This window comes from Phragmites australis, chromosome 16 (assembly GCF_958298935.1).
Source record: "Phragmites australis chromosome 16, lpPhrAust1.1, whole genome shotgun sequence".
NCBI lineage: Eukaryota > Viridiplantae > Streptophyta > Magnoliopsida > Poales > Poaceae > Phragmites > Phragmites australis.
In genome coordinates this window covers 24,653,493-24,677,295 of record NC_084936.1, presented here as the reverse complement: position 1 = coordinate 24,677,295, position 23,803 = coordinate 24,653,493, and the positions used below count along the sequence as shown (strand labels likewise).

The following is a 23,803-nucleotide window of genomic DNA, read 5'->3' as shown; positions in this document are numbered from 1 at the left end:
TTTCTAAGGAAAATTGAAGTTAAGTATACCGGATTGTCTGGTGTTTAGAGAAGATGAACATTAGAGTATTTACAGAAAGTTGGAATTTTTTGAGGATTTGGAATTCAAGGCGTTGGATGGTCCAGTGTTGAGATGTGTAACACACAGGAGCATTTTCAGACCTGGTGTCTCGGTGCATGGGAACTGAACTCACCGGATTGTTCGGTGATGTGGTATGAAGAATACCAGAGCTTTTCAGGCAACATCTACTGATAGCTGGTAGACCAACTTTTGGAAAAGGTTACTCAACGGATTGTCGAGTGTGTACAATGGTGTGTGCACCGGACCATCCGGTGTTCATAAAAAGTGTGGGTGATTGGGTAATAGCTAGATTTGGACCTGTAGCCTATATATACCTGTTCACTCGGTTTCATTCGTCTCTCTTCCAACCCAGAGGAGTTTATATACTGTGTATGTCATTAAGAAGTAAGGGAGAGCACTTGAGTTGATTTCCAAGTCCCTAATTGAAAGTTAAGGACTTCATTAGTACTTCAAGAGTAGCGAGTTTGCATCTAGATGTTGTTTAAATTTGATAGGGATCAAGTGAACTAGTTAGCTTGTTACTCTTGGTGGTTGGCAATACCTAGCCGGTCGTAGTGATTGGAGGTGTTCTCTATGAGCTCCATGAGTTCTTGTGGGAGCCCTGGGAACAACTTGTACTTGGTTTGATGCCCGCCAATTCGGAGATGGAGAAGTGATGATCACCAGTGAACACTTGAGTCTTGGTGACTCAGGGAGTGATATCCTTGTATGGATGCTCCAACAAGGATTAGGGGAGAGTACCAACTCTTCGATACCTTGGGGAAAAAAATCAGTGTCCTCTTTCCCTACTCTCTTTCTATTCTGTAATTTACTTCTAACATTTACTTTCATGCAAGTTTCAATTCCGTAATTTACTCTTAAGTTATATGCTTGCATGTTTATTCCTCATTTTCTAGCTTGCTTGCTCGAGTAGTTGCATTTCTCTCTTCTAGGCTAAGGCTGCTCATTGGTCTAGAAATCGATAGTTGTTTTAAGGTTTGTTTAGAGCCATATTCACCTCCTCTAGGGTAATTAGATCCTTTAACGTTTGCTACTCTTACGACCCTTATCCTGGCAGAAGATACTGAACATGTGTTCCGCAGTTCCCTCCTGGTTTGCACGGTGCATATGTGCCTTCTTTGTGGCCTTTTCCATGTACTCACATAGCATCGATCCATACAACATACAGTTATCTACCACTATCTTTGAAGCAGCTGCATAGCGATCAAAGAAATATCTGCAAGTTCCATGCAGAATGTCTTCAACAATTCTAACAAGTGGGAGGGGCCTCATACCTCACATAACCCAATTGTAGATCTCCGTAAGATTTGTTGTTATTATCTCATACCTTGCCCCTCTAGTGTCATACATCAATGCACATTTCTCTCTTGTCTTATTTTGTATCTACTGCAAAAAGTTCCTAACAGCTGACACTGACATTCTTACTATCTGGAGAGCATATGTTGGGATGGGTCTAAGAGCAACCGGCTCATCTCCGGTGTTTGCTACCTCAGTTGTCTGCTTTGTGGTTAGTTCGTCTAGTCTTGCCCATAGTGCGTAGAACTTTCTTTGCAGGTTTTGGCTGCACAATTTCTTGAAAAGATTTATCAAGTCCTTGTTTTTGAATTGGCTGTAAAAGTTTTCACCCGTGTCTCATGCACCACCTGCTCTTCAAGTCAAACCACTTTACTCTTACACACCGTCAAACACTGCCATATTGTGTATCCAGTAAAGTATGCAACAACTCTACATGTCTATCATGAATGAAACATACATCAGGCCAGTTCAGAAGAATAGAATTCTTAACCCGCTCAAGAAACCAATACCAGTTGTCCTCATTCTTGCTCTCCACGAAGGCAAACCCCAGTGGCATGACTTGATTGTTCCCATCTACTATAATTGTAGACAATATCTATATTTTATACTTTCCAGTGATGAACGTCCCGTCCAAGCAAATGATCGGTCAACAGTGCCTAAATGCCTTGATGATTGCCGCAAATGTAAAGAAAGCACACTGCAATACTCGCTTTCTAAGTTTCTCACTCGAGGGATAATGTTTGATGTCAAAGTAATTTACATGGTTTCTCGCATATATTGTGGCTAGTTGACGTGGTAAGTTGTCATATGAATCTTCGTATGTCCCAAACCTCATCTCAATAGCCTTATGTTTTGTTCTCTATGTCTTAACGTAGTTTATTGTGTACTGGAACATTTCTTCAATAGCACGGATTATTGAACATGACTCATATTTTATGTTGTCCATAATCTCTCCGTACATAATATTGATAACAAAATCAAATGGTAGGTTTCGGTGAGAGAACTCTATTTCATCAATGTGACAGTTATGCTCTATCTATTGAGCACTCTCAGTGGTCAACCCACTTTTCCCCTAAATAAGTGCACTCACCACTGACAATCAGACATCTAACACTTGACATCGTACTCCTTTTTTGCTTAACTTCATAACCTTGAACTACCTCCGAAGAGACAACAACCAGAATTTCACTACATCAATAACAACATCCTTAGTAAGGTACATAGCACCCTGTGACACTTCATTCTCATGATATTCTCACGGTATCTGATAAGCCTCACTGACCACTACATTTGAAAATTCTTGATTCCTCCACTCTATAGGAACATGAGTATTTTCCTCCTCGTGAGATGAATCCTCATCGGCAATAGATTCCTCGAGCTCTTGATCCTCTCTCTCTATCTATTCAATTATGCTAGAGATGTGCTCCCTCTCATCGCCTACACCCCTTGGTTGCATCTCATATACATCTCCAACATCTTGCTTGTCCCCCACAATTGTCGGGTGTGCTTCATCCATCACTGTCTGACTTATTCTTGCTACTGCTTCCTTAATATTTTTCTCTGTTGGATTCTTCTGGTACGCCTCAGCTAGTAGCATAAGAGGGAGATCACGTTCATTTATGCTATATCTACGTACTGCCTCTAAGTAGATATCGCATTAATCGGGATGAGCTTTCCAAAGTACCTCTGAGTAGCACGGCTTATCACAGCTCTCAGCTTAAGCTCATGTTGCTGGGATTTAGTTGAAAATGGCGCATTAGCCCCCTAACAATGCAGCAAGGACGCTAACTGCTCTCTCGAAGAGCGATGAGGGAGTGCTCAAGGGGCCTACACACCCTCTGAGTGAGCGAGTAAGGGCAATACAAGCTCTGCGCTGGGGGTGGAGCCTACCCGTCCTTTGAGAGGGCAGTAAGGTCTAACCACCCACTAAAAGATCGGTAAGAGAGACTCGTGCCATCATATTATATTAACTGTCCTCTAAAAAGTCTTTTCGATAGTGGTAGATATTTATTTATATAAATATTTTCATAAAAATCTATTTATTTAAATATTAATGTTAAAAAATGTAAAAAAAAGTCCATTCTCAACACGCGACTGGCTGCCCGTCCGCTTCCCTCCTGGACATGTCCTGGCCCCTTCCCACCACCACGCCTCTGCCGCCGCCGCTCGCCCTCGCCCCCTCGCGCGTCTCCCTCGCCGCCCTCCTCCCGTCTCCACCCCCCGCCGTCGCAGCCGCGGCCATCCCTACCGAACCCGCTTCCGCCCCGCGGATCCGCCGGGTCGACGCCCCGGGAGCAGCTCCGGGGATGTCGTCCGCTTCCAGCGCCGAGGGCGAGGCTGCCGGCGAGTTCACGGAGGTCGTGATCGTGCGGCACGGCGAGACCTCGTGGAACGCCTCGCGCATCATACAGGTGGCGCTTGCTTTCTCCTCCCGTCTCTTATCTCGTAACTAAAGCTTGGTCTTAACTTCGTATGCTTAGATCAGATAACTCCATGTTTTTTGGGCACTTAGATCAGATAATTCTGTTATGGAGAAATTGGAAAGGACCTAAGTGTTGGCGCGCTCGATTCTAGTGTTTGGAGTTGTGTTTAGGATGCTCTGATGTACTGTTAGGTACTAGGCGGCACTTTGTTTTCTCAAGGTCAAGAACTAAAATTGTGGGAGAGAGTGTTTCGGCAAGGACATCTACACTGGAGTATCTGTAATCGATACTGTATGGAATTTTATGTAAGTCATGTAATCATGTCAGTTATGTGGCAAATTAGGATGTGTTGCGAACTTGCTGAAGAGGTGTGGATAGATCGCATTCTTCAATTTGATATAGAAACAGTTTCAAGAACCAGTTTATGGCTTCCATAGTAGTTAGGACTTGGGAGCACATTGCCAATTTGGCATTCTTTGTCGCATGTGTACTAAGTTTTTGTTTTCAGTCTGAATCTAACACCGTCAAAGTCAATATTCAAGTGGTTTTCAGTCAGAGGAATGCATATTTTTCCTAATAACTTTCTTCCTGATATAATGCAATGATGTGTGTATACTTTTGTGAGATAATTGATGCCTCCTCAGGCTATCTACAGAAATTGATAATATTTGCACATGTTTGTTTTATTACAGTTGCTTGCTAGGACTTACGGAAAAGAATCTTGCTTATGCTCTTGGAGTATCTTGTGTTCTAATGCCAGGAACAATCCAATTGTAAAATCTTAATGATGACAGGTAGTATTAGGTAATATTTAATGAAAAAATAGAAGACAAGACAATGTTTGTGTTTTGTAACTCAAGTCTATAATACTTTGCATGATAGCACATGACTCAGTTTCGCAGAAAATTAAAACTGGCTCAGAAACCATGTTTGTTCAACTCTTTGTTTGTCAGTATAATAGATTAGGGACTTCCTTTTAACTGATTTAGTATTTGAAATACCATATTAGGGGCACTTGGACGCTGAGCTGAATGAGATTGGGAGGCAGCAAGCTGTCGCGGTATGGTATAACTTACTGAGATCGTCATCAGAAGCTTTTAGTTTCAATTATTATGTGAAATTCGTTTGAATTGCCAAGGTTGCTCATCGGCTGTCTAAAGAAGTCAAACCGGCTGCGATATATTCTTCTGATCTGAAGCGAGCAGCAGAGACTGCACAAACAATTGCCAGAATTTGTAATTTACCAAATGTATGTGCATTCCCCACTTATGTTGCTTGAATTTTTCAGCATTGCATGTTGCTTCCATGTTTAGAAACATACTGTTTGGACATGCTTGATTCTTGGTTAAATTCTTAATAAATGCAATGCTTAATCATTCCAGGTTGTGTTTGATCCAGCACTGAGAGAACGACATATTGGGGATCTGCAGGGCATGAAGTTGCAAGATGCTGCCACACAAAGGCCAGAGGCTTACAAAGCTTTTGTGTCCCACAAGAGAAACCAGCAAATTCCTGTAAATAGTCTTATGTTCTACTTTCGCGGAATCTCTGCCAAATATTTTTCTTAGCAATGCTACACATGCTGACATATTCTAACATGTACTACTAATCAGAAGGATCTTCTGATGTTTAGAACCTATACATATTAAACAGCCCTCAGTCAACCACTGTATAGGTTTTAGCATGCCAAAATGGAACATGGAATGGTTTTCTTCATGCGAAATATGTGTACTTAGTATAAGCCTTCAAGATGCTGCTCTGAAATGATTTGTTAATACAGTCAATCTTCTGTAAGCCCTCATAGCCTTTTAGCTAGTTCTATCGGCAACTTGAACTAATAAAACCTATTCATCCAATGAAATCAGTCATCAGTTAGTTACACACTCTGGACAGTTGAAGCATTCAAGGCACCAGAAATTAGAAAATGCATATAGGCAGAAGCCATTTTCCCTTGGAAAGAAATCAGTTTGGTTTCTAGGATTATCATATATGATCTGCATAAAACTTTTCCTTAACTAGATTTATACCTAGTTGCTTGCAGTTGCAGTAGCTTCTTATGGATTGTTTTCTGATTGTTTTGAGCTCATTTCGCAGGGTGGTGGAGAGAGTCTTGATCAACTGTCAGAACGATGTGTCTCGTGCTTGTGTGGCATTGTTGAGAAACACAAAGGTAAAATATGAGCTTCATTCTTGGACTCTTTGCAACCAAAATCTTCTATTTGTAAATTCAAGTTGTTGATACTTTTGTATTTTCATACTACATGATTACTTTGACTGTGTTGGACCTGTCAAAGGAATTCACTTACACTTACGTATGAGGGTTGCATACGAGCTTATGAGCTGTCCTCTACTGACAGGGGAGCGGGTTATCTTGGTCTCACACGGCGGTACCATCAGAGAACTCTACAGGCATGCCAGTCCGACGAAGCCGCTTCATGGTAAAATACACAACACTTCAGTAAGTGTTATTCTCGTGTCTGGTACCACTGGCCGTTGCATTGTCAAATTGTGTGGAGACATTAGTCACCTTCAGGAGACCGGTGTCCTGGAGAATGCCTTTGGTGGCGATAAGGCCTCTGCCTAATTCCAGCTTTAGGACCATCGTACTTGCAGCATTTATCACATGCAAAGGGTATGCATTTTCGTCGTCATTTTAGTTGTAACGGATCAATCTATTACTATCAATAGTGGAAGATGATGCACTTGAATAGTTCCAACGTTTTATGGCCTTCCATTGCTGCACCTATGTGGAGCTGAAACGGCTTGCGTTTACCAATATTGGTCCTCTCCTATGGCCCTATCCGGTTGCTGTTTAAACACATTGGTTATATTCTATCACAAGGAACATGACGGTGTGGTAATGTGGCTGCATCGGATGCATGGCTCGCAATCAGGCACACAGATAAAGCATTGGCAGAGTTAGTAACGAGTCCTTTTTCAGATGGGGCGCTCACGGGGGACACTGAAACATTTTTCCAGCTAACTGAATCCAGATCAACCTTTCCCCTTCGTCCAAAAGGACACCATGATCGCAGTGCACCGGCTAACCACTTAGAATGCCACGCTGTTGACACAAGTGCGTGCCGTACCGGGGGACCAAACTCTTTCGCTCAGAAGACCGCTGCTGCTTGTTGAGCCAAATTTTGTAGCAGCACGTGTTGATGCTTGTCTATTGAGCCAAATTTTGTAGCAGCACGTGTTGATGCTTGTCTATTGCAAACCCAGAATCAGATACTCATTTCCAGTAGGCGGTAACAATTGCACGCATAGATTTATAGCTCTATGAGGAAGTTGCACAAGTCACATGAACTCGCCTGCAGGCCGATCGCGGCCGTCGCGACGGGGCAAGACAGCAGGGAGGAAGCGAAAGCCGCACCATCGCTTTCGGCGGCAATTCCTGCGCGCCGAACGGACGGAGCAGCGACGGGCATCACACGAAAAGCTAGCGCGGCAAGCGGCGCAAACGTGCGACGCGGAACGGGGACACGACTCCCGATCCGAAGCCGCGCACGCACACACACACACGAGACAGGCGGGACGAATCTATCCTGCTTGGAAATGTAGTATATACTCCACTAAAGGATTCCGAGGAGCCACACAACAGTCACACACAGCAGCAGCTTCTAGCTCGATCGGCTGGCTCTTTCCCCCTTCATAGCCGCTGCTTGCTGTTACATGACGAACGGCGACCGGATGTCCATCTCCTGCGTCCACGCGCTCTTGTCCTGGGCGTGCAAGTGCCAGTAGCTCTGCGCCACCGCGTCCGGGTCCGCGCCCGCGCCCGCGCCGGCGCTGCTGCTCCTCGGCGACCTGACCACATGACAGAAGACGAGATCAGCGCTTCCGTCAGTATCGATCGTCTCGCTACCAAACACGTACGCAGTTGATGTGAAAGTGACGGCGCGGCTGTTTCTGCGCCGAGGGATTCTACTGCAGTACCGCACTACTCCTAACTGGGTAGCATTGATCTTTCTTTCGTACGTGGACAAGACACGCGGACAATGTGTAGATAGATGGCGAGGAACACTATAAAAAACAGTCCTTTACTGTCGGTACTAAACTGTTTTTCACTGTTAATTTTAAAACTAGCGGTATGCAACAAGTCGTGATAGTTCGATTGCTATCATTATTGACTGTTGTTCATTAACAGTATTATCATTTTCTAAATAAAAAATAAAAAAACCCTCTCGGCCATGCCCACTCTGTCGCCTCGCCGCCGCTCAATGCAGTACTCACGCCGCCATTGCCGCCGGGCCGAGCAAACATTCACAGAAATCACAAGTTAGCCGAGAACACATTCACATAACAGAACTAGCAATCATTCATAAAAGTCACTATCAAATTAAAGCAATCACAGAACATTCACATAACAAGCAGTGCTCACCGTCGAGTAATCACATAACACCCACCCGCGGTCAAACCACGCAGCTGAGTACACAGAACAGGAACCAGCGCTCATGCTCAGGGACGTCAGCTTTGGCAAGCTGCATGCGGAAGGCGGGAGCTCTCTAGGATGACGTAGGCGAGAGCTCTCGGGGACACCATGGATCTCCTTGCCACCGTGCTCACTATGGAGGTCGTCGTGGATCTTGTCGGAGGCCGCCGTGCTCGCTGTGGAGGTCGCTATGGAGGTCCCGACCGCCTCGGCCTTCCTCTCCCGTGCCCATCGCGATGAGCCTTGCCACGACCCTTGTCTGCATTCAGCCACCGTCTCGTGCCTCAGGCCGCCACCGTCGTTGGAGATTCCCTCCGTCCCAGTCGGTCTCCCTTTCCCTCTCTCCTACGCATGCACGAAGAAGCCTGCCGATGAGCTCCCCACTGTCCAACCAGCCACCTACCCAATCTGGCTCGCTAGTGGGGGAGAGAAAGAGAGAGGGGGTGAGGACATAGAAAAATTAGACGGCCGCGGCGTGAAGAGATAGTGCTGATCGGACGCGAGATATTCTAAAACTGAATTCGATTGAAATTTCGGACCTGTCTTAACTTTTACTGCCGGTCCATATTATCCACCGACAGTGATAGTATCACTGCCGATCCATATTACGAACCGACAATGATAATTTTTATCACTGCTACTTCATAAACTGTGATACTTAATTTTTTTCTATATGGCTTGTAAACTAACAGCGATGCTTTGTTACTATCGGTATAAACGACCGATTATACAGTAGCGGAGAGTTCACGTCGACCCAGGTTTGGTGCTCGCTCGGGGCGGGGGACCGAAAATCCACCAGCCGGCTGCGCCGGCGTGTGGTGCGATGCGTCGCACCCCACGGTGATACCTGCGGCCTTTTGCCCAAAAGCGGCGTGCACGCGGCAAGCAGCGGGGCCGCGACAGGTCTCGCTCGGCAGGGGTGCACCTCGGCGGGATAAAATCCGCCAGCTTTGGGCGGCGGGAAGGCGGCGGCATATGCCCCGCGCGAACGTGTCGGCCCGAGGGAGCAGGCTGGATGTGCGAAAAGTCATCGCGATTCTTTGGATAGGCTATACATGACGGTACGGGAGATCGCTACCTGGCTACGTGGTTTCGGAAAAGTCAGAGCTGAACTTTGCGTACGTTCCAAAGCATCAACTCTGCATATATTATCACGCATAAAAATCAATGATTGAAGGGATGCAAGCAGAGGTGGATAAAGAAAAGGATCGCATCGGGGTTATTTGGGTCACAACGGGTGAATTGGCAGTAATTCTTTTGAATGTGTTCATAAGCATCAGCTTACTAAAGGGTAAATAAGAGCATAGTTGTTTGGACTTTTGATTTTTGCTTCTAGCTGTTTTTTAGTTTTTTTAAAATTTATTTTTAGATTTTAGCTGTTGATTTTTAAATAAATTTTTTACTTCTCAGTACACTAAAAACTAGAAAAATTCATCTCAATTAGCTTCTAATTATTCTGCTCAGAAACAGGCTTTTAACTGCTGTAGAAATCACCTTTCAACAACCTATTTGTTTGGACTTCTACTAATTTCTGGAACAGAAGTTCAAACAAACAGGCCCCTCGTAGAAACTTGTTTGCAAAATGAGCTATCTATTAAGTGCAAACTATATATATAACAATTGAACAATTGATTGAGAACAGCTATTGCACCCCAACAAGAGTTTCTCGGAGTATTACCAAAATGGAGAACCGTGTCTATTGGGTTGAATTGATAGATCGGTTTACAGTGGAAAAGAAGTTCTACAAATGGGTGCACAGGCACACGGCTAGAAAAAGACTTCTGTAGTAGGTAACTTACTTTGATCACCTGAAGTAGCTAAAATGATAACGTTGCTCTAAATAAGATATGTTTCTATATGTATGGAATGTTGTGTACTAACTTACTTTGATCAATTTCATTTTGTCTCGTGGTTCATTCTGTGCTTAGTATATGCCAAATTCAGGCTCTGGCCCTGGCTGTTGTCGAGTGGGCATGGCACATTGACTTATTGTCCCCGCTGAGTGAGCTGTGACAAGAAGAAAGATATACCACAGTTCTGGGAGCTCCCAATTCTCTCGTCGCTGCCTGAGCCTCCCTAGGCATTGTGGTCCAGGTGGTATACCAACGTGAGGATCTGATCCGCCTAGATGCCATTTTCAGGAAAGATAACAAAAAGAAAGGCGGGCCAGATGGCACGTTCATAGTGAATTAGTGATTAGCTCGAAAAAAAAAAGATTCAGAACTATAATTTTGTAGAGGTACGCAAGTCGTATATATCCGATCCGTGCCAGCGTTAGGGAATTCCATGTTATGTTTTTTTTTTTTTGGTTGTCTTTACTGAAAATGGCCTATGAGCGGATCAGATCTACACGTTGCGATACCACCTGGACCACTCTGCCTATGGAGGCTCAGACAGCGACGAGAGAATTGGGAGCTCCAGAGGCCAGATCTGTGGTATGTATCTTTGTTCTTGTCACACCTCACTCAGCAGGGACAATAAGTCAATATTGCATGCCCACTCGGCAACAGCCGGACCAGAGCCTGATTATGAACTCGCTAGCCTGAATTGGGCATATACTAATTCGGACGCAAATGCACGTAGATCATTAGATGGAGCAGCTAGGTCGAGCAAAGTCGATCGCTAAGTGAGCAAAGTAGAACGAACGGAGTAGGTTGGACAAGGAAGGAATTAATCGATGTGGTGAGTTCTCACTGACCTCCTGTCGCCGATAACGCCGTCGATGATCACGTGCGCAATGTGCACGCCGGCGGGCTGGAACTCCTTGGCCAGCGACTGGGACAGCCCCCGAAGGGCAAACTTGCCGCAGCCTGCATGGATGCGTTTCAAGCAGAAGAAGTAATTCCTCAGCAACAGAAGCAGATGGATCCGTGTGGTTTCCCAGGCGCAAGCGCGTACTTAATTGTCGAATACTTACACAGATCGGAGTAGCCGGCGAAGCCGGTGACCGACGCCGAGGAGCCCGTGAAGATGATGGTGCCCCTGCTCCTCTCCACCATCCCCGGAATGACCTGCGGCATGCATAATCAGCGCGCGGCATGCAGAGACGTGTGATTTGAGTGTTCGAGGGAGCTAGCTAGGCGTAGTGTTTGTGCGTACTTGTTGCGCGCAGTGGAAGGCCCCTGCGGCGGAGACGGCCAGAGCGCGGTGGAAGGCGTCGGGCGAGACGGCGAGGAAGGGCGTGGGTCGGGCGGCCGCGGCGTCGGCATCGGCGGGCGGCTCGCAGGCGTTGTAGACGAGCACCTCGACGGGGCCGAGGGAGAGCACGCCCTCGAAGGCCTCGCAAACGGAGCGCGCGTCGGCGCAGTCCACCCGGAGCGCGAACACCTGCGCCTTCGCCTCCTGCGCGATGTCCTCGGCCAGCTGCGACAGCTTCTCTGCACGCGCTAAGAACACGATGCTCATCATCGACCGGCATGTCGTGTCGTGCTACAAGAAAGGCAAGGGAAAGGAATAGGCGACGTGCCGAGGTCGCTGGAGAGGATGGCGACAGTGTAGCCCTCTGCGGCGAACTTGCGGGCCACCGCAGAGCCGAGCCGGGGGCCGACGCCGACCACGGCGGCGATGCCCTTGGAGGAGTTGGAACCGGACACTGACCTCAGCATATGGAGAGAGAGAGAGAGAGAGAGAGAGAGAGATGCTACTTGGTGAGACAGCGAGCAGATGGTGTCCAGTTTTGAACTGCAGCAGGCCGGGGCGTTAGTTTGGACAGGAAACGACGGCTGCCCTGTTTTATCAACGGGCCATCTACTGTGCCGAAGGCAGGATCCACCGTTCCCTAGTCGATTCCTCTTTCCTCGTACCCTACAGTACAGTGACAGAGAGCGCCCAATGTAATGTTGCTGTCCACCTTGCCAGTTTGACATTCCCAAGCTAGTTTTGTTTTTCTAAAATACACGTATTTCATTAAGTTGAAACAAATTATTACAATTTATATCGCGTGCTAGTTAGAGTTAGGACTAGTAATTACAAGAAGGTACGATGACAGAACAGGTGATTGTATCATCTGTATTTTTTGTTGTAAATATTCACAGATGGCAATACATAAGTACAAGGAAGGTTGCATGATTTTTAACCAACAAACGCCAGGGTCGGCTTCATTCAAAGCATGGACTTTTTAAATGCATACACATGAGCATACTGTCTTCAAGTAATCGAAGAAAGCTTGGCACTAAGCATCTGAGCTCTAGTGTTGCTGCTTGTAACTGGAAGGAGTACCAAAAAGGTAATAACGTGAATATTTGATATTTGGAGCACATGAACAATTACGGAAATATTTCTTCGAAGCACATGAGAAGCATACTATTGATTTGCTCAATGGTCACAAAGAAAAATAGCAGTATCAAATCAATAATTTATTGAATGAAGATGAAATTTATAATAATTGAAATAAAACATGGAAGGATGTTGAAGCCCACTTGCTGCACAGAATATGAGCTCATGGAATGTAAGTGCAATCTAATCCAGGGAAATAAAAAGAAAGCATTGACCAATTGTATATAGTGAGAGCATTACCTTAATCTCTTATCAGCCAAGGCTTCCTATTCTTGATGCAAATCAAGCAGAAACAATATTTGAGTTTCCACCCAGCAACCCCAACTGATTTCATAGCAGCTGCAAAGCTTGACAATGGTTTGGGCGTATGAGCTGTACAGAATAAGAAATAATCGCAAGCAAGAGATGATGTATGAAACGAAAAAAAATAGCTAACTACATGCTGAAGTGGTCATAAAGCGTGATATATCAGCTCGCAACATCTAAAGCAAATTTTCTTTATGTATGGCATAGTTGTCATGGTCATCTTGCATATTATCTAAAGTTGTAGAAATGGAACTGAAACTATTTAGTGAGAAGCGGCAAGGATTATCAAGCATAAAAAATCTCTACCATGATTTCAGAATTAGTGTATAACTATATTTCCTTTAGTTTCATCTAACGCTATACTGTGAAACTCTATATTGGCATACTTGGCAGCCAATCAAGTCCTGTATAAACCAAAATTTAAGATGCATATCAGTGCACAACTTGCAATAATTGCTACAATCTCTAAAAATTCAATTAGGTGGTCAAATTTCTTAATGAGGCAGCACGTTGTATCATGAGATAAACTAAAGCATTTGCTATGGAGAGAAACTGAGATACATAATGCAACAAAAATGTCAAGAGCCAACATTATTTCCCCAGTTCAAAGAATACCAGAATAACTTGAAAGAAAACTTGGCAATTAGGAATGCAAATAACATTACCTTTAATCCAAAGGGTCACCCCTCTGGATTCACAGACGAAACAAAGACCGCATAAATATTATAGATTTGAGATATTCGCTTATTGATAGTACTTACAGCTTTGTATAGGAAGTTCTTCACGCCTCTGCTCTTTAGAATGGCAGTGCATAGAGAAAGATCAATAAAGTCGGTCTGTGTAAATGAATCTTTTAGGTGCCACGTTATGAACATCCCTTCTTGAATAAGAACAAAGGTACCAAAGTTTCCTGGTAGGTAAAATATAGGAATTCCTAAAATATATGTCTTGTAGAAACTCTAAAGAGTAAAACAATTGACTGGATGTGGAAGCTCCTCTGCATAACAGAGCTCTGAAACAAAGCGCTTGAGTAATGTCATCAAAACAATTCCCAACAGTTGTGTAAAAATCCACTGAGCACTAGAAATTTCAAATCTGCACAAGCTATATATACTTAGATCATGAGGCCACCTAATACACTGCATATTTACATGAGAGCATCAAGGCATGAGAGCACTTCATTTTGGAAAGGTAAATGACCGTATTCATAATGCTTGCACATAATAGACAGCACAGTAATTAGTATTAGATAACCAAAAAAAAGAGCTACAGAAACCTTAAAACCTAACAGAACTACATTGAAGTAGGCCACATCAAACTATTTTAGTTTTGGAGCAGCGGCATAATAGCAGTACATGTCAAAAAGAGATGAAACAAATGGGGAGATTTTCTGATCCCTAGAGGATTGAAAATGGGGCTAGTAGTAGGACTTATCGTCTTTAGCTTAGATGGATTACCGTGAGAACGTCTTGACCAGACTGAGCTGACCATGCTGTAGATCAGGGAAGGCTGAGGAACAGAGGAAGACGATGGTCCACAGCTTGGGGGGAACTTGGCCTTCTCTTCCATTCCCGCATCAACGTGCCCGGTGAGCAACAGGCTCCTCACCAACGCCAGCAGCAGACAACCGCGGCGTGGTGCCCGTCTCCCCAGACAGACAACGGTGAGCTTCCGGCTCAACGGAGCTAGAGAGGACAGACAAATGATGTTTACAAATCGAAAGACACAGCAATTTACAACCATTGCAGAGCAGCATCAAAATGAAGGAATTTAAAACATGAATCGTAAGATCAATCATTCAATCACCACACTGTTAATACTACAATCAGACATGTTGTGATATTTTTTGGCAATCAGATTGAGGAGAAGAAGGAAAGGACAAGGGGATGGGGAATTACCAAAATAGCCACCAGACGGAGTTTTTGATTCGTTATTTGTTGATTCCTTTGTTGATTTGGCACATCACAGGAAGCAAACCATGTTTAAGAAATTAAGAATCGCAAGGAACATTTGTGATCCGATCATCTTGTTGTTTCCTTGTGTAGCGACACATTAAGAAGCATGGAAGAAATTGAGGCAAAAAAAAAAAAAGATGAATCAAAGAAAGGGGAAGGGGAAGATCTCACCGACGCTGATGAGGAGGAAGGCCACGCCGTGGCCGGGGTGGTGGAGCAGTAGGCGCACGGGCGCGGGTCCTTCCTGTTCATCGAAGGAGGGCGACCTCGTCGGGGATTCGGCGGCGCTAGGCGACCTCGTCGTGGCCGGTCGAGTTGAAAAGGATGGCTCGGCTAAGGAGGAGGGAGGACCGATGGCACCGGCGGCGCGCTTGAAGTGCCAGAGGCCAGACGCGGTGAGCGAAGAAGACTCCCCGTGCTGGCACGGGGCGACCTTAATTCGGCGGCGGCGTGGCGCACGAGGCCGCAATGGATCGCGACAGCTCGGGCGCTGGTGGCCGGATGGGGAACCCATGCGCGACCTCGTTTTGTTACCAGCCCTTCGACGTACCCAACGGTCGAAACAGAGAGGTGTCTGCGCCTTTACTTACAGTAGCTACAGTACATACGCCTCTGAGAATTACAGGCTCTTAGAATATGTTGCTAGTGGATTGATGTGCCTATGTTTTTTTAAGCATGATAAAATAAGATTAAAAAAATTATATTTACTATTTTTGACATCTTAATACTTATTTATGAATTTATCAATATTTAACATATTCTTTTAATTATAGAAAAAATAGTGATACTTTCATGTATATACATAATTTTAATATTTTTTTGAGTTCTAGACATTTTCTTATGTATTTTATATTATTTCAGCCGATTTATCAATATAACTAATATTCATTTCGCTATTTTTCTAGAATTTTAAGAAAAAACTTTGTATATATACAGATACATATATGTATATGTATATGTATATACGGATATATATATATATATATATGTACATATGTATATGTATATACGGATATATATATATATATATATGTACATATGTATATATACGGATACATATATGTATCTGTATATAACACGCACACCTACGTGGGATCCACATAAATAGTAGCTGCAGTAACTTGCCTTTAGAATTGTTTTAATTTTAATTCTTAGTCCTTTAGTATATGTAATAGATTATAGATAGATTCAAAGATTGATTTCAGTTTGATTTAAAAAAAGATTGATTTCAGTTTCTTGTTGTTTACAAGCGCTATAACCTGGAATTTATGGAATGCTGGTAATAAGATGGACACAAAGCAGAAATTTAAGCTCATGCTCAGACGTTGTTTGTTTTTGCAGACGCAAGCTTACATTTAGAAGACAAAAAAAGGGAGATCAGAGAGTCAGGAAGGCCCAAAGTAGTAACATTGTTGCTGCTTTTCTTTTCACTCGAAAGTTGCTGATAAGCAAAGGTAAATCAGCTTCCGGTTAAATAAATATATATATATATATATAATATTTACAAAATTATACGTCCGTTTTGAAAATTTACCAGAATAGTCAACTGTCATCTGTTCGCTGGGTGAGAACTTATGGATCTAGCGGTCAGGCAATTAAAAAATCGGTGATTATAACGTGTCGTCCGTTTACCATGCGAGACATAGGGCGACACCTTGATTTGGCCGCAATAATTAAATTTACGGCAGAACAGACATTTGTGCACCGTAATTTGTTTGTGTTGTTGAATCGGTGAGTGTCATTAGATGTTTGTGCGATATTTTGGATACCTGAATTTGACGAAAACAGAAATTTTAACACGGTTATTTTAATGGAAACATTGGCATCATACACATGCGTTGGCATGTATGGTACACGATCATTATTACATAAACAAGTACCGCGTCTAAACCTAACATGTCTCAAAAAATATAAACAACATGATTAAAATATGTAGTATACTAAGTGTAACGTGGATACATTTCCTTTCTCGCCGCTTCGAGTCCTGTGTCACACACTTGATGTGCACCCTTGCACTTCCTCTCCCTCTCCGCCTCACAGGCCTTCGCCATCATACAGTTATGCTCCTCCCTTATCTTCTGCTTCTCTTGAATGCACTTTTGCGTAGCCTCTCTCTTCTTGTCGGCTTCCATATCATGTAAGCGTCTCTAAGCGACATGGTTCTCAATGTGAAGGTGAAACATATCTGCTTCTGACTGCTCAGTATCCAGCCACTATAAGAAATCAAATAGTGGCGGCGGCGACTGCAATGAAGACCAAAATATTAAGTGGTATTGCAGGGTAGTTTTGTAGTAGTTTGGCAAGAAGTTATTACTGGGAGGCCGAAGCTAACATTGGTGCTTTTCTAGGGTGGATTGTACTCGTAGTTACAGCACATGAAAAACTTCATTCCGTAGGTATAGGAGAACTCAGAGGACTTCATCACTCTACAAATATCTTCACACCAGCACATGGGCACTTCAACCCCATCAGCGGAGTATCCGGCATGTATTTATTAGAGAAAGGATCGAATGTCATTTTCATTAGAGTTGTGGAGGTTGAGGCTAGTGGTCTGATTATAGATGTGGGCAGGAGATCATGTATTTATACAACGAAATTGTGCTAGTACATGGATTAAGTCCACTGAAATGGGACATGAAAAGCAGTTGATTTTGTAGTAAGATGGGGTCATATCAACTAAAAAAGCCTACTTCTAAAAAGCCTACTTCTAAAGAGCTCACTTCTAAAAAGACTACGATTGAAAAGGATATGACTGAAAAGGCTAATTCTAAAAAGCCTAGGTCTAAAAAAGGTTGCTTTGAAAAGACTACTGATGAGAAGACTAATTCTAAAAATAGTAGGACTGGAAATAGTGTACATATTTACTAATGTGAAAAGTGGTAGTAGAAGCTGTCAATTTTGTTTTCATGTTTGGATATGTACGGTTAACGCAAAGTTGACTGTAATATTACATCGATACGGATAGGAAAAGGCTTCTACTAGGTGGACCGAAGATGTCTCCTCCGTCGTTGATGTGCCGCTTCACGCTCACCCTCTTCTTGCCAGCGTAGGAGTGCTTCACACCTTTGTAGATGTTCCTCAAGCCTTTGAAGGTCGGCCTCCTGCCTCCTTAGAATATCCTGTTGGAGACGATGTTCCTCCTCATACCTCTGAAATTTCTAAGCTTGTCGCTTGTGTTCTTGTTCTCGGCGTTGACGTTCCTATTGGCGCTCATGCCTTGCCTCCTACCACAGCTATGCTTCCTCCATCCTAATCTCATACTCACATTTTGTTTCAATCTCTCTGATGTACCCCATATAGTAAGGTGGCTTCACATGGTCGATCCATTCCTTGAAACAACAAGGCTTAGCATAATAAACCCAAAGTTAAAAGTGATATAGTCAAGGTATAATTAGAAGATGGAGACTAAGGCAAAGAGAGAGATGCACCATGAAATCATCGTCAAGCTCTGAACACATAAAGAACCTCCTACCAAAAGTCTGGACCTCGAAGGACGTCGACATTCACACTTGATCGCCGCACCTACACAATGGACGCTCGTGCCATTGTGGCACTCCCATAGGGTGGTTCCTTCAGGAATCCATAACAACCTATTTTGAGGTGGCAAAAAAAAACAATTGTTATCACTGTCTCAAAAGGCTAGGTCTGAAAAGGATAAATCTGCAAGTGGAGTACATGTTTTATTATCACGGTTGCATGTGTGCGGGTAACACAAATTTAACGGTATTATTACCCCACGGTAAAAGGACGTATGAAGGTACATCGCATCTATAAAAGGCTCATGTATCTAGAAATTGAAGCCACAATGATCAATAGAGGGTAGGTGTCGGAGGATGAACTCCACAAGCAGGGATCCGGAGGGACCCCTTTGAGATTCGGTCGGGGGGATGATTCTGAATCTGCCTCGTATGTGAAATAAATGGGAGTAAATGAGATGCAGGTGGAGTAGATGATCGGATGCAGGAGGAAATAAATGCTCAGAGGATTTTAGACAGGTTCGGACCGCACGGAGCGTAATACCCTACTCCTGTGTGTATGCTATAAATGCTCAGAGAATATCTCTCTGAGGATCTCTTGTGTTACAAGGATGTTGGCTAAATCGAGAGCTTCGTAAGCTTGTCTAGGTCTTGAAGACTTGTTGTTCGTACTTGTTCTGTCGTCGTCGTCCAGCGTTTTTTTGATGTCTCTCCTTCTTCTCTGGGGAGCCCGCCCCTCTTTTATACCCGTTGGGGGCAGGTAGCGTGCCCAGAAAGGATGGCGCAAGTTCCAAGGCGCTATAAATAGAAAGCAACAATCATGGGTTGCAGCTTGAGGTGACGGTGAGGGTTGAAAACGCGCCCCCGTCCGGTCTTCATCGTTATCATTCTGCTTTTCAGCGGGTGCAGCAGGGAGGGCCCGCCGGGCAACCACCGAGCAGCCCCGCGTGTCTGCCCGGTCAGAGCGAGCCTGACACAGCAAGGCGGTAGGTGTTACACCTCGAGCCCTGCGACGTTATCCCGAGACGCGCCGGATGATGCGCGATGGGACCCGCGCATTAAATGTCCCCACGCCTCCCTGCCAGACCGTGGCAGGGACTAACAGCAGGCATGGGGGGAGTGGTTGGAAGTGACAGGACACGCCCCCTCTTAAATGCAGCATCGGACCTCTAACCAATTGACACCTCACCGCTGAGCCCTTGTGGGGACCACCGGCGAAGGACTTCTCAGGCCCTCGGGGAACTGTGAGTGCTCGGAGACTACTGTTCACAGCCTCGAGCACTCTCTCCCGGATATGCCCTTTCTTCAACTTGCATAGGAAGGTTGAAAACATGCCAAGTCCTCCTATAATACAACTGGAGTAACTTTGGTATGCATCGATCCGTGGTGCCCTGCCCATGCCACAATAGGGATGCTCCTCCTCCTACTCCTCCGTCAGCGCAATACGGTGTTGGAGATTATTGGGACTCAGGAGCCTCATTGTAGTTCGCTCTAAGTCAGTACCATTAGAACCACTGTCAGGACGATGTTGTAATTTGTGTGTCATCCCATCGATCTTCACTCTTTTTATATTTCTTAAGGCATGTTAGGTGAAACTCCAGTACACCAATAGGGGTATTGTATATGCCATTGTACGTTAGGTCGATATGTTTATTATGATTGTTATGGAATGGTCGTGGTACGAGTCTATGATCTGAATAGAATCACAAAACAAAAACACAGTACATCAAAGATATTATTACAGTAACAATAACATAGTAGCATGAAGAAAATACCATTACACTACCAGCAACATTGTACAATAACACATACAATAACATAAGACCATGAAACTAACAATAACCTAGTAGCCAATAGGTTACGTCCCCTCTTGGGGATGAACCTCTAGTTGCATCCGGACTTGGGACCCTGTGCCTCCTCACTCTCACTTGGTTAGTTAAGTATGTCAGGTGGTCCGATTGAACGATCGGCCGCTCAGGCCATCCAATGGCCTGTGGAGTGGCGTACTCGTCCTGGGAGGGCTGTGTCCGTGTAAGTGGCGCACCAGGTAGCTGTGACACACCGAGCTTGTTACTATGTCCGGAGATGTAGGAGTACCTAGAGACCTTACTATCGTCCCTAATGAGCAACTCCATATAGCTACCTTGCGCCTCTACGTCCCGAAGATCGTCGATCTTTGCATATGGAACAACAAAGAAAATATGTTACCACTAATAAAGCGTGACATACGTAACAATCTATTATGCATGAAGCGAGTGCCATAACTGAGCCAGGGGCGCAAGAACTCTAAGTACCTAGGTCCGTAGAGGAAGGGTGCATGGCCTCAATGCTTATGTAGAAGTGGCATCGGCACCGGTGAAGGCTGGTGTCGGAGGGTGAACTCCTCAAGTAGGGATCGGAGGGACCCTCTTTGAGATTCGGCTGGGGGGATGATTCTAAATCTGTTTTGCGGGTGAAGTAAATGGGCGTAAATGCGATGCAGGTGGAATGGAATGATCGGATGCAGAAGTAGTAAATGCTCAGGAGGTTTTTAGACAGGTTCGGGCCGCATTGGGCGTAACATCCTACTCCTGTGTGTATGCTATAAATGCTCTGAGAATGTCTCTTAGAGGTTCTACTCGGTTACAAGAATATTTGTCTAGCCTAGAGCTTTGGGCTCCTTGTTCTTTGGCTTGTCCTGGCTGTTGTTCCGTAACCTCACTTTCTTCACCCGTCTTCTCCGGGGAGCCCACCCCGCCTTAAATACCCGTCGGGGCGATAGCGTGCCCAGAAAGGGAGGGCGTGAGTTCCGAGGCGCCATAAATGGAAAGCAACCATCATGGGCTGCTGCGCGAAGTGACGGGGAGGGTTGAAAACGCACCCCCGTTCGGTCTTATTTGTCATCATGCCGTTCATCAACAGGCGCCGCGGGGAGGGCCCACCGGGCAGCCACCGAGCAGCCCGGCGTGCCCGCCCGGTCAGAGCGAGTCTGACACAGCAGGACGGCAGGCGGGGCGCCTTGGGCCTCGTGATGTTGTCCCGAGGCACGCCGGATGTCCCGCGATGGGACCTGTGCATGAAATGTTCCCACGCCTCCCTGCCAGGCCGTGGCAAGGACTGACAATGAGCGTGGAGGAGCAGTTGGAGGTGACAGGCCACGCGCCCTCTTAAATGCAGCATCGGACCTTTCACTAGTTGACACCTCACCGCTGGACCTCTGTGGGGGCCACCGGCGAAGGACTTCTGTGGCCGTCGGGGAACCAAGTGCTCGGGCGTCACTGTTCACAGCCCCGAGCACTCTCTCCCGGATATGCCCTTTCTTGGTCCTCAGGGAACCGAGTGCTCGGGGGCCACTATTCACGGCCCCGAGCACTCTCTCCCGGAACTGACTTCCCTTGGGTCCTCATGGTACTCGGGTGCTCGGGGGCCACTGTTCGCAGCCCCGAGCACCCCCTTCCCGGTACTTGGCTTTTTTGGTCGTCGGGGGACTCGAGTGCTCGGGGGCCACTGTTCACAGCCCTGAGCACTCTCTTCCCGGCACTTGGTCTTCTCGGGTTATCGGGGAACTCGGGTACTCAGGGACCACTGTTCATGGCCCCGAGCACTCTCTCCCGGGACTTAGTCTTCTCGTACCTCGCGGAGGTGATTCCCCGGGAGGGCACCACGTGGTAAATTGCTGATCTGGCCTCAGGACTCGGGGATCCCTGGTTCCTATGTCACCGACAGCAGCCCCCGGGCCCATCGGCAGGCGATGGCTCAGAGATTGCGGATGGGGCCCTCGTCTTCATCCAGGCCGATCCCAGCACCGAAGCCACGTGGCCTATTTTCAGGCGCTGGTCTCTCTGGCCCAGGTTTCTGGTACGGCCCAGCGGGGAGCCGTACGGACGCTTGTCAAACCGACTCCTGAGGCGCGTAATAACGAGGCGGGCGACACGCGTGGCGCTCGCGCAGATCGAGGATAGTGCATCTGGCAACTGCGCAGATCGAGGGAGATTCACCAGGCACCTGCGCCGAACAAAAAAATTCATCTCTCCGAACGCGCCACGGCAGGCGTCGTTCGAAATCCCTAGGATATAAAAGGGAGGGGGGAGCGAACCGTTGCCCCTTTATGCCATCCTTGCGATCATGTCTCTTGCCTTCTTCTTCTTCCTTGCGCTCGAGAACTCTCACTCTTTCTCCGGCCCACAGCGCTCTCCTTCCCCACCTGTTCCAGCACACTCCCCACCACCGACAAGATGCCGAAGGCAGGAAGCAGCCGCGGTGATAAGGGGCCCGACAGCGTGCTGCCGGAGTCACAGATCGTCAACGAGGAGGAGGAGGTGAAGGTCCGCAAGCTTATGGTGCCTGAAGGCCAGCGGGAGGCCTCGGTGCTGAGGCCGGCGAGCTTCCCGCACATCACGGCCCGATCGGAGCGCATCGTCGTCTTCGTCTCCTTCGTGGCAGCCAGGCTGGTGCCGCCGTTCTCGACGTTCTTCCTCCAGATCCTGGACATGTTCGGCATCCAGTTGATCCACCTGAGTTCGAACTCAGTGGTCATTCTGGCGATATTCGCGCACTTCTGCGAAATGTTCGTGGGGGTGCCACGGTCAGTTGCGCTGTTCCGCCACTTCTTTGTCTTGCGGCCGACCGAGAAGAAGTGAGGCTCCACCACGGGCGTCGCTGGCTGCTGCAACTTCCGGCTATGGGACGGGCTGGCGGAGCTATAGATCTCGCAGATACTGCGGAGCAAGTGGGACGACTGGCAGCACGACTGAGTCTACATCGACATCAGTCCCCATGACCGCCTCACGCTGTCGGAGTTGGCGGCGGAGCCCCAGAGGTCGATCTGGGAGGCGGCCACGGCGGAGGACGCGAGGATGCGGCCTGTACTGAACCGCATCGATGACCTGCGCCGGGCGGGGTTGACGTCGGTGATGGTGGTGGCAGACTATCTATGGCACCGCCTGGCACCCCTGCAGGAGCAGGCTCGCCCCTGCTGCATGTACACGGGCCCCACCGATATCACCAGGATCCAGATCGGCGAGGACGAGAACCTGGATGAGGGGGCGCTGGCAGCTCTGCTGCGGGTGGTGACCGGCGCGGAAGACCTCACGCAGGCGGTCCTTCCCGGGTTGCAGTTGGGGCTCTGCGTGCACCCGGGCCGGGTGGTGGTGCAAGCGACGTTGCCTGAGTTCGACGCCCAGGGTCTGGTCGACCGTCCAGGGCGCCGAAACCCCGGGACTATCTAGATTCCTGGGGTAGATGAGGAGACGAGCGGCGCGCGGAGGACTGGCGACGGGGAGGCCGCGAGCGGCAGGACGCAGGCGGGCGGCAGGGAGGCCGCGAGCGGTAGGACGCAGGCGGGCAGCAGGGAGGCCGCGAGTGGTAGGACGCAGGCCGATGGCAGGGACACCACGGGCAGCAGGCCGTAGGCCGGCCGTGGGGCTACCGCTGGCAGCAGCCATTAGGTCGGTGGGAGAGGCACCGCCAGAGTGGAGCGGCGGCCCTAGGGGATAAAGGATAGCGCCCCCGGGAGTTATTGCCTCAGCCGTCGTCCTTGTGTTACCGTCGCCTCCACGGCAGCGACCGTCGGCAGGC

The 23,803-nt window shown here is 46.9% G+C and overlaps 2 protein-coding genes across 30 annotated transcripts; one reads left to right on the top strand and one right to left on the bottom strand.

The window, feature by feature from the left end:
- The first annotated feature begins 3,462 nt into the window (after positions 1-3,462).
- On the top strand, positions 3,463-6,510 carry LOC133895279 (phosphoglycerate mutase-like protein 4). The gene is made up of 6 exons (XM_062335460.1): positions 3,463-3,788; positions 4,810-4,860; positions 4,939-5,049; positions 5,183-5,314; positions 5,895-5,970; positions 6,158-6,510. Exons 1-6 carry the CDS (start codon positions 3,501-3,503, stop codon positions 6,382-6,384), a joined length of 885 nt encoding a protein of 294 aa, XP_062191444.1. The 5' UTR covers positions 3,463-3,500; the 3' UTR covers positions 6,385-6,510.
- Positions 6,511-7,047: 537 nt separating this feature from the next.
- Positions 7,048-15,336, bottom strand: LOC133895280 (uncharacterized). Of its 29 annotated transcripts, none has more exons than XM_062335478.1 (9): positions 14,715-15,334; positions 14,274-14,501; positions 13,574-13,652; positions 12,751-12,857; positions 11,702-12,039; positions 11,335-11,612; positions 11,153-11,246; positions 10,934-11,045; positions 7,840-8,651 (listed from the first exon to the last, which is right to left on the bottom strand). In XM_062335478.1, exons 5-9 carry the CDS (start codon positions 11,838-11,840, stop codon positions 8,501-8,503), a joined length of 774 nt encoding a protein of 257 aa, XP_062191462.1. In that variant the 5' UTR covers positions 11,841-12,039; positions 12,751-12,857; positions 13,574-13,652; positions 14,274-14,501; positions 14,715-15,334; the 3' UTR covers positions 7,840-8,500. The 29 variants fall into 29 exon arrangements, 23 of the variants coding, with proteins under 23 accessions (XP_062191464.1, XP_062191462.1, XP_062191463.1 ...); XM_062335479.1 differs by having other exon boundaries at positions 12,751-12,849; XM_062335477.1 differs by having other exon boundaries at positions 13,578-13,652.
- Positions 15,337-23,803: the final 8,467 nt, after the last annotated feature.